The sequence below is a fragment of the Microcaecilia unicolor genome, chromosome 10 (assembly GCF_901765095.1).
Source record: "Microcaecilia unicolor chromosome 10, aMicUni1.1, whole genome shotgun sequence".
NCBI lineage: Eukaryota > Metazoa > Chordata > Amphibia > Gymnophiona > Siphonopidae > Microcaecilia > Microcaecilia unicolor.
In genome coordinates, this window is record NC_044040.1 from 185,121,576 (window position 1) to 185,132,950 (window position 11,375).

General features: G+C 45.5%; 1 protein-coding gene across 1 annotated transcript in view; it reads left to right on the forward strand.

Annotated features, from left to right (window-relative positions):
• Positions 1–10,661, forward strand: part of LOC115478365 (vomeronasal type-2 receptor 1-like) — a 60,346-nt gene extending 49,685 nt beyond the window's left edge. Inside the window, exons 8-9 of the mRNA XM_030215665.1 lie at positions 7,174–7,297; positions 9,664–10,661. Of these exons, the coding sequence (XP_030071525.1) occupies positions 7,174–7,297; positions 9,664–10,661 (1,122 nt within the window). The remainder of the gene's footprint in view (positions 1–7,173; positions 7,298–9,663) is intronic.
• Positions 10,662–11,375: the final 714 nt, after the last annotated feature.

Genomic DNA, 11,375 nt, shown 5'->3' on the forward strand with positions numbered 1-11,375 from the left:
ACCCCCCCAGCGGCGTGCACCCGGGGGGGTGTCATTTCGCTGGAGGGGGGGAAGTGTCATTTAGTGGGGGGGGGGGGGGCGCTGCACCCAGGGGGGGCGCATTGGCGCTCCGCCCCGGGTGCCATCCAGGCCAGGAACGCCACTGCACACAAGGCTTCTTCAGGGGATTATATGTGCTCAAATGCCATCTAGAAAATAAAATCCATATTAGAAATATCTCTATCAATATTCCACAGACCAATTCTTCCACAAGGAAGCTCTCTGCTTTCTCTGATTTTCTTCACATCAAGCAGAAATTTCAAGATGGCGCCCAAACTTAATTGAGATGCCAACAGTCAGGCAACCAATCCCCAAAGAAACATCATCACCAGAGTGGCCCTTAATTCACAAAAAAGAGCCATCTATTCCAGCACAGTATTGAAGCCATCAGGTTCTAAAGTCTTCAATGTAAAGATTGGTTCTATGTGTTCACGTCGTAGAATCTGATGGTCACGATCTCCACCTTAGGTGTTGTCATATATTTGGTCTATGGCAAAACATCAGAACTGGTGAAAAGTGTGTTTAGTTACTGCACAGTGGGCCACTAGATGAGCTCCGATCTTCATACAAGACACACAAGATCTATGATCATTCATGCGGACAGTCTTCTAGTTGTTTTAACCAAAACAGAGTATGCTACAAGGACACTGTAACACACATACTACACAATCAGAATGACAATCAGTCTTTGATCTGAACGTGTAAAGTTTCCTGTTCACCCGATTAACAAAATCATCACATTCACATGTGATATCTCAGGTCCTGCAAGTCTCACGAGGCTGCTGCTTGAAGTCTCGGCAGCCATTTTGATGAACTGGCAGCAGCAAGCAGATCGGAGGCAACAGGCAGGAAAGAGTGGGGATCTTTCCTGCCACAAAGAAGTCACTAGATCACCAGGGTGAGGGACATTCGGGGAGGCCACCCTGAGGCTTGGGGAGGGAATGCTCACCTACATTTCTGCAGGAACCCCACAGGACCTGGGTCCATCCCTGCAGTAACAGCGGGATTCCTGCTAGCGCCATTCTTGTACAGCTCTCTAATTCACATACACAGTTTTAAGCATATTTTTAAAATTTGCGTTTACAATTTGCCTAACAGTCTATGGGAATAATGTGGAATAATTTATTTCTGTCTGTTATGAGCTATGTCAGCTTTTATTATAACCTCTCTCATGCGATATTCTAACTTTTGCATTTGGCCAGTATCTCATGAAATTACTGTACTTTACTCCAAACCATGTGTTCCTGAGTGACTGTCAGCTTTCCCACAGTTTCTAGTTTAAAAGCTGTTCTATCTCTTTCTAAAAGTTTATTACCATCAACCTAGTTAAAGTGAAGCCCATCCTTTCGGAATAAGCCTCTCTCCCTTCCCCAGAATGTTGCCCGGTTCCTAACAAATCTAAATCCCTCCTCCCTCTGCTGTTGTCTCATCCATGCATTGAGGCTGCAGAGCTCTGCCTGGCTTTTGGTTACTGGGTGTGAAATGGAATGTTTCTGAGAATGCTACTCTGGAGGTTCTGGCTATTGACTTTCTACCTAAAAGCCTAAATTTGGCTTCCAGAACCTCCCTGTCACACTTTCCTATCTTATTGGTATCCATGTGCACCAAGTCAGCTGGCTACTCCCTGGCACTGTCTAAAATACTATGTAGGTGACGCATGAGGTCTGCCACCTTCGCATCAGGCAGGCAAGTGACCAAGGGGTCCTTTTACTAAGCTGTGCCCTAACTCAGGACTTTCTTGCACGCTAAGCCCATTTTTAGTGTGACTATAAAACAGGGGCGTAGCTCCGGGTGGGGCCACGGGGGCCTGTGCACCTGCAAATTTCATCTGGGCCCCTGGTTTGGCTGGCGGGGGTCCCCAACCTCCGCCAGCTGAAGCCTACTTCAGTGCCAGTCTCCGGCGCAGGTGCGTTCGCTGCACTGCTCTTATTTCTTCTTGCTTCTCCTGTGCACGCTAACACTCCTTTACGTGAAACTGAGAAGGAGCGTCAGCGTGCACAGGACAGGAGGAGCAAGAAGAAAGAAGAGCAGGGCAGTGAACAGCGGCTGCGCCGGAGACTGGCGCTGAAGAAGGCTTCAGCTGGCAGGGGTTAGGGACCCCCGCCAACAAAGGTCTTTGTTTTTGTGGGGAGAGCGATAAGGCAGTAAGGAGGTGAGGGGAAGTGGCAAGGAGGCGAGGCGTGGTGGTGGTGGGGGGGGCAGCGAGACGGCACTCCAGCTGAAAGGTGACCCGACATGGCCGTGTTTTGGCACAAATGGCCTTCCTCAGCAGTCAAGTGGATCTTTGTTGTGACGTGGAACTGTTTAACAACACAGAATAATGTAGTCAAGGTCCTGTCTGTAGAGTTTCTGCAGTATCCTCAATGGATACATTTATTTATTTATTTGGATTTTGCTCACACCTTTTTCAGTAGTAGCTCAAGGTGAGTTCCATTCAGGTACTCTGGATATTTCTCTGTCCCAGGAGGGCTCACAATCTAAGTTTGTACCTGAGGCAATGGAGGGTTAAGTGACTTGCCCAAGATCACAAGGAGCAGCAGTGGGATTTGAACCAGCCACCTCTGGATTGCAAGACCAGTGCTCTAACCACTAGGCCACTCCTCCACTCAATGTTGAGTCACAAAAGCCATCCAATCGGCAATGTTATGTCACGCAAAGGTTCAAATGCCATTTTCCTGCATGAAGTGTGCATTAATGCGTAACGCAGCTTAGTAAAAGGGCTGCAAAGTGATCCTCACGCCACCAGCCAGCTACCTACATGTCTTTCTAGTACTGAGCTGAGACCGTGTCTGAAAGGTCCTACTAGAACAGCATTCAAGTTTATTTTCATTCTTATGTTAATGTATTTTCTTATGTAGCTGGAGCCCCAATAAATCTCCTTTTCTAGTGGCAAATTCTTGGGGCTACAGAAAAAAAAATTGTGTTGGGTTTTGAGAAGTGGGGGAGGGGGTGACAGAGTGCATCCTCTTCTCAATTAGCGTACACCAGTGGTTCCCAAACCAGGTCCTAGAGGCACCCCAGCCAGTCAGGTTTTCAGGATATCCAGAATGAATATTCATGAGATATATTTGCATGCAGTGGAGACAGTGCATGCAAATCTCTGTCATGAATATTCGTTGTGAGTATCTTGAAAACCTGACTGGCTGGGGTGCCTCCAGGACCTGGTTTGGGAACTACTAGCTTACACTGTTTTGTGAAAAATATGTACTTTCAAAAGAGTGTGCACTATAAGCTACACACAAAATGTCATGTTTTTTTTAATCAATTCATTTGATAATAACATGCAATGACATGGAAAATATTGATATTTCTCATGTCATTTCAAATGAATGCACATCCCTGGCAGCTAACCAGGTGCACAAAATTTTGCTGAGAATCCATCTCTGTTGAGCACGTTTTCTGTGGGAGCAAAACCCCAGCACACAATCTCTTTCTGGGTAACGCACTTCAGTTCTCCTCATATTTTACATGATCAAAATCCACTACATTGAAGCCACAATGATGTGAGTTAAAATGATGATTCACTCAGTGAGATTTTCATAGAACAAAATTCATCTGTCAATTCACTGTGGGCCCCTTTCAATAAGCCTAACGCGTGCCAAAATGAACTTATCACCTGACTACCATGTGGCTCTTGCAGTAATTTCATTTTTGGCATGCACTACGCGCATCTGAAAAAGAATTTTTATTTTCAGATGCGCACCAAGTGGCATCTGACGCACATAGGTCCTTACTGCCCCAATTCTTTATCACTAGGTCTGTGGCTGGCGGTAAGGTCTGAGACCCAAAGTGGACGCGAGGCAATTTTGATTTTGCCACACTTCCATTTTTGGGGGAAAAAAAGAGGCCCTTTTAACAGATGCACTGAAAAATAATTCTACACATGCCCAAAACCTGCGCCTACACTATCGCAGGCTGTTTTTCAGTGTGCCTTTGTAAAAGGACCCTATAAGAGCAAATTCTAAGCCATAGCAGAATACATGGAGCTCTGTTTTACATAGAGGACTAAAATGGCACCTAAAAAAAACCGGCGCTGAAAAAATTAGTGCTTGGCACGACTTTATAAACGGCGCTTAAAGTTAGGCACTATTTATAGAATAGCACTTAGCGCCAGGAACCATGGCTACATTTAGGCATGACCAGTGCTTTTTTTGTGCCGGTACGCGGCACCTTTTTTCCTAGGGCCAGCTCATCTGCCTGCCCTTAGCTCCCCGACAGCCCTGCTTTCTGTTCCTGCCACCCCGCGACGCGTTTAAATCTTTTATTTTTTTTAACCTGAAGTCACTGTGTCGGTGGCGGCATTAGTGAAAGGACCAGGCTCGCCTCCTCCAGCCTTCCCTTCATTCCCTCTCAGTGTCCCGCCCTCGTGGAAACAGGGAACAATGTCATTGGAAGGCTGAGAGGGAACGAAGGGAAGGCTGTAGGAGGTGAGCCTGGTGCTTTCACCAATGCTGCCACCGTCGCTTCGACTCCAGGTAAAAAAAATAAAAGATTTAAATCATTGCGGGGCGGCAGGAACAGAAAGCAGGGCTGTTGGGGAACTAAGGGCGGGCTGGTAGGACTGGGGTTGGTACTGGAACTCGACGGGGGCAGGTGGAGGCTGGGGTAAGTTACTGGACATGGAGGGGAGGATAGGAGAATCGCTGGACATGGAGGGGAGGGCAGGAGAGAGAGGAGAAATCGCTGGACATAGATTGGAGGGGAGAGCAGAAGAGATTCACTGGACATGGAGGGCAGGCAAGAGAGAAGAATCGCTGGACATGGCTGAGAGGGGAGCATAGGGGCAAAGGAGAATCGCTGGACATAGATGAGAGGGGAGAGCAGAGGAGAATTGCTGGACATGGATGGGAAGGAAAGGCAGGGGAGAGAGTAGAGTTGCTGGACATGGATGGATGGAGGGAAGGACAGGAGAAATGCTGGACATGGATGCAGGAGAGGGAAGACAGGAAGGAGATGTACATGGATGGAAGGGAGGGGAGAGAGGAGAAATGCTGGATATGGATGAAGTGGAGGGCAAGGAAGAGAGGACAAATGTTGGTGGAAAGGAAAGACAGAGGAAGGAGATGCACTCGGTTGGAGGGGATGGGAGAGAGGAGAAATACTGGACATGGATGGAGGGGAGGGAAGACAGAGGAAGTAGATGCACATGGATGGAGTGGAGGGGGAGAGGAGAAATGCTGGACATCGATAGAGGGGAGGGGAGAGAGTTGAAATGCTGGAAATGGAGGGGAGAGAAGAGAGAGGAAGTGAGATATAAGTACATAAGTAATGCCACACTGGGAACATGGATGGTGGGGAGGAGAGAGGAGAAATGCTGGACATGGATGGAGGGAGAGAGGAAAAATGCTGGACGTGGATGGAAAGATGAAGGAGATGCATACTGGTACAAAATAAGTACCTGAATATATGTAAACCACTTTGAATGTAGTTGCAAAAACCTCAGAAAGGTCCCATTTCCCTTTCCCTTACTGATGAGATGAGGGAAAGGGAAAAGAGGAGAAAAACTGCACATGGATGAATAAAATAGGCAAAAGCTGGATCCACTCTATACTTCCTCCAGTCAAGTCCATGGAGGACCCAGCTTTTACCTATGGATGTAGGGCAAGAAATGAAGAAGAAAGGAAGAAAGCAAAGAAATAAATGGAAAGGAAGCCCTGGAAACGGAGCTAAGGGAACAGATAGAAAGCAGCAGAATCAGAGACTGGGACCAACATGATCAGAAAAACAAAGTCACCAGACAACAAAGGTAGAAAAAATCATTTTATTTTAATTTTAGTGTTTGGAAGATGTCCAATTTGAGAATTTATATCTGCTGTTTTATTTTGCACTAGGTATACTAGAGCTGTAATAGCTTATATAAATTATTTATAATGAAATAAAATCGCGTTATTTTTTTGTCCTATACTGGTATAGTATTTTCAATGATACCGCTTATATGCGCCACGGCTGGTATAAGCGGTGTGGATACTGTGGGTGTGGATACCATAGGGGCAGAGCCATAGATGGTGACCCCCACCCATAATGAGTACCGGTACCTTTTTTCCTACAAAACAAAGCACTGGGCATGACAATTTACACCAATGAAACCTTGTGTAAATTCCTGTGCCCTTTTATTCTGTAACAATGTGTGTAAATTAAAGGAATGCCCCCGGTCTGTGCCCCCTTTTCTGGTCCCGTATGTAAATTAAATCCAATTAGCACCAATAATTGTTTCCATTAAGATTTCATTAGCAATAATTGGCTCGTTATTCGATTAAAGATTGTATTTTTTATGTGTATGTTTGTGATTGATGTGGTTTTATTATGTGTGTATATTTGTGCTCCGCTCTGGATAAGAGTGGTATATAAAGGAAATGAAAAATGAAATAAATTGCAAATTGGGCATGCACCCACATATGTCTGCACAATTTTTAGTGACTTTTGTAAATTCAGGGGAGAATGTACAGATCAGAATTGACACATCCAGGTTGGGACTTGCTCATTTCTGAGCTATCATAAGTCTACCTCTAGATGTTTATCCCTGATTAAGCTCCACCTTCCTCCCTCTATATTTCAGCCATTGCAGCAACAGTCCCAAGCAGAGGGCCGCCTAATACAGCTTCTCTTATCCTCTGCACCCTGAATACTGGCTGTGGGACATCCCTTTGTTGTTGTAAATTACTTTTTTTTTTTTTTTTGCAGCATTTCTTTAAAGTCTTTCTGAAACAGAACATCATTTGTTTTACTTTATTGCTTTAATTCAGTCTCAAATTTGACTTCTAGTTTTGACAGCATATTTAAAACAGAACCATAAGCACTGTTCTTACAAAAGTCTAGAACAGGGGTTCTCATCCCAGTCCTCGGAATACACCTAGCCAGTCTTATTTTCAGTGTATCCCCGATGAATATGTATGAGGTAGATTTGCATGCACTGTCTTCATCATATGCAAATCTATCTCATGTATATTCATCATGGGTATCCTGAAAAGCTGACTGGCTGGCTTTGCCCCCTAGGACTGGGTTGAGAACCCCTGGTCTCAACCCAGGCGTGATAGTTTCCAACACTGGTCTATCTCCAATGACATGATCTTACCCAGAAGTATAGATTAATTTGTGATGTCTAAGTGTCTCTCTCTTAATTTGTGTATTTCCTAGGCACCTGTTTCTGTCTGCAGTATAAGCTGTGTACCTGGCTACAGGAAGGGCATTCGACAAGGGGAACCAGTGTGCTGTTTTGACTGCATTCAATGTGCAGAAGGAGAGATAACTAATGAAACAGGTATTGCTATTTTTATAAGAATTTTTTACTCATCAAATAAACATTTGGATAACTTGATAAAGGATTTTTTTTCACATAAATTGTTTTTGATATGTATAAAACATGTCCTATGAAAAATCCCATGCATGTACTTTTAGTCACCTAGGACGTAGATGGTTTTGGGGATGAGTTTTGGTAGGCACAGGTGGAGTTGTGATCTATCCAGCTTATTTTCGAAGGAGATCGCCGGCCACCTTCTGACACAAATTCCTCTGCTGATGTTATCTGTGTTCATATTTGTAAAATGGATGCTCCCACTGCATGTAAGCGGTGCACACATATTCATTCCTGCATGTGTTTTAGACAAAGTTCAACATCGGCAGATCCTGCCCTAAAGCACTACTAGAATAGTACACATTCTGACCTGGTAGTTTCAATTCCAGTTTCTCATCATATCTCACGTGGGCTTCATAGACATAAACTTTTGGCAGGACATTAAAATACTTTGCCCAAAATTATGCATTGGTTGGCACCAAGAGAGGATTTATGTGGTTAACTCCAAAGTTACAATGTGCAAAAAATTTCCACAAACTGAAAATGTCCTGTTTACCTTATATATATATATATATACTAGCCATTGAGCCCGTAAAAACGGGCTGGTATTGGGGTTTTCCTTCCCCCTCCCCCCTCCCCGCGAGGTCGCCACCGCTACCGTCCCCCCCCCACCCACCCCCGGAGTTGCCGCCATCCCTCCACCTGGCCTGGGCCTTCTCTCCGCTACTAAACTTACACATTCATTCGCCGGAACGCAGCACGCACATCAGCTGAGCTGCCGTCGGCCCTTCCTTCTCCGCCTGTGTCCCGCCCTCCTGTGACGTAACGTCAGCGAGGGCGGGACACAGGCAGGGAAGGAAGGCCGACGGCAGCTCAGCTGATGTGCGTGCTGCGTTCCAGCGAATGGATGTGTAAGTTTAGTAGCGGAGAGAGGGCCCGGGCCGGGTGGGGAGGAGGAACGGTAGCGGCGATCTCAGGCGGGCGGGCGGGGGGAGCGGCATCAACCTCGGCGGCGCAGTTTTCCTCTCTGTCCCGCCCTCGTCATCACGTATTGACGAGGGGGCGGGACAGAGAGGGAAGTCTCTACTGCGCATTTGTGAGTGAGTCGGTCACTCGCTGTTTATATGTTTGATATATAGATATATATATACAAATGCTGCTCCCACTGTCTGTGGATCATGTAGCTCAAACCTCTGGAAGGAAAAAAGGCCTGAAAGAGCTCCTACATAATCAAAATCTACCAGAGCTAACCAGATCCATATGATCTTCCCTTCATCATCGGCCGAAAAGAAACCTTCCACTTGAGGTCAACTTCCTATTATTTGAATAATATTTTAGTTTTTTTTTGGTTTTGTTTTTCACTCAGATACATTTACTCCCGCTTAATGCAAGTACAGACACTTATCTTTCAATGTCGGTACTTTCTGTTGCCAGCACTATGAGATAATGTGCTGTGTTATCTTCACCTCCTTGCCCCAAGCCGACAGTGGCCAGCGTTTCACAGTGCTCCACTCGACATGATGAAGGGAAGATCATATGGATCTGGTTAGCTCTGGTAGATTTTGATTATGTAGGAGCTCTTTCAGGCCTTTTTTCCTTCCAGAGGTTTGAGCTACATGATCCACAGACAGTGGGAGCAGCATTTGTGTGTGTATGTATGTATATATATATATATATATATCAGTGGCGTTCCTAGGGTGGCAGACACCCGGGGCGGCACCCCACCCCCCTGGGTGCGGCACCCCCCCCGATGCAGCGCGGACCCCCCCGGGTGCAGCACCCCCCCCACAATGCAGCGCGGACCCCCCCCGGGTGCATGCCGCTGGGGGGGGGGGGTGCTGCAGTGCGCGCCTGCTCAGAGTTCCCTGACTTCGCGCGTTCGCTGCAGCTCCCTCTGACCCGGAACAGGAAGTAACCTGTTCCAGGGCAGAGCAGAGGGAGCTGCAGCGAACGCGCAAAATCAGCGATCTCAGAGCAGGCGCGCGCCGCGGCACCCCCCAGCGGTGTGCACCCGGGGCGGACCGCTCCCACTGCCCCCCCCTTGGTACGCCACTGATATATATATAAAAGCTAACCAGGACATTTTCAGTTTGTGGAAATGTTTTGCACATTGTTTTCTTGCGAGTTTTCATTTCCACACCCTATTAGGTTCAGGTTTTAGTAACTCCAAAGTTAACCAGACATATCCTTTTCAATATCAACCTGCTTTAGTATGGCCATGCATCTGGATACTTACAGTAGAATTGTTTTATTCTGACAGAGGCCTACAAAAATCCAGCGGCCTCTTTTGCTTATTCTGCTAAACATTCAGATTTTGATTATTTGTTCAACAGATGCAAGAGAATGCATTTCATGCACTGCAGATTACTGGTCAAATGTCCACCGAAATGAGTGTGTTCTGAAGGAAGTAGAATTTCTTGCCTACGAGGAAGCACTGGGGATTACCTTGATAGCCTTGTCTGTATTCGGAGTCCTTATTGTCTTTGCTGTTACCGTCGTCTACATTCTGCACAGAGACACACCCCTTGTCAAGGCAAACGACCGAGAGCTAAGCTTTATGATTCAGTTTTCACTGGTCATTACTTTACTAACTTCCATCCTTTTCGTCGGCAAGCCAGAAGAATGGTCTTGTATGGCACGCCAGACAACTCTCGGTCTTGGATTTTCGCTTTGTCTCTCCTGTGTACTTGGAAAAACAATTGTATTGATGTTGATATCAAGAGCAGCCAAATCTAAATCTCCAGAAAAAACAGGTGAAATACCAGTGAAACCTATACATCAAAAATGCGTTGCTCTCATCGGTTTAATAATTGAAATTGGCATTTGCATTGCCTACCTCCTATTAATGCCTCCAAGTGTGTACAAAAATATGGAATCTCAAAATGTAAAGATAATATTTGAATGCAATGAAGGCTCAATTGAATTTTTGTGCTCGATGTTCGGATTTGATGTTTTCCTAGCCATATTAGCCTTCATTGCTGCATTTGTAGCACGTAAGTTACCGGATAACTTCAATGAAGCCAAGTTTGTCACTTTTGGGATGCTGGTTTTCTTCATAGTCTGGATATCATTTGTTCCAGCTTACTTAAGTACCAGAGGAAAATTCAAAGTGGCTGTTGAAATATTTGCTATTTTGGCTTCCAGTTTTGGTTTGCTTGGTTGCATTTTTGCCCCTAAATGTTATATAATTTTGTTGAAGCCAGAGAGAAACACAGAAGAAATTGTGGGAGGTAAAGCCAGAATGAATGATAAGAGTGCTCCACCGACCTCTGCTTCTATCACTAGTGAGATTAATGTCGCCACTGTTTCTACTGTTGTGCTTGATGAGTAGAATGTTCAAAAGAATCCGCAGCCAAGCGGAGAACTCGAACGCCCCACGGGAAAACACAAGTATAAGTGAGAGTGGGATGTTTGACCACGGGAATACAAATCCTTGAGACAACGTGATGTGTTGTACGGGTCTTTAGAAAGACTTTTGGTGATGAGCTTGCTCGTAGAGTGTCATAAAAAGCACATCACGTGCTACCTACTGCACATATCATAAGTACATAAGTAATGCCATACTGGGAAAAGACCAAGGGTCCATCGAGCCCAGCATCCTGTCCACGACAGCGGCCAATCCAGGCCAAGGGCACCTGGCAAGCTTCCCAAACATATCAGCTGTTCTTCCGGTGTCTGAGACTCAATAAACGACACGTTATTGAGCAAGACTCCTGATTCAAGCCTGACGGCCGAAACACAACAGTTGTGTCGAGTCTTTTCATCAATAAACAAACTTTTTAAGATTCTTGTCTCCAGGATTTGTATTCCCGTGGTCAAACATCCCACTCTCACTTATACTGATGAGTAGAATGAGCAGAACACTTCAGCATCAATGGTCTTAGTCTGATTATTCTGTTTAGTGTTCCACTCACTTGTACATAATCACTTTAACATTTATTTTTGTTTGTTTGCACTTTGGCATGTGTTAAACTTTTCACTTCTTTAAGTACTTTGAAAGAGAGGAGTATGAGAGCCAGAGAGGGAGACCTTGTTCAAATCAAGC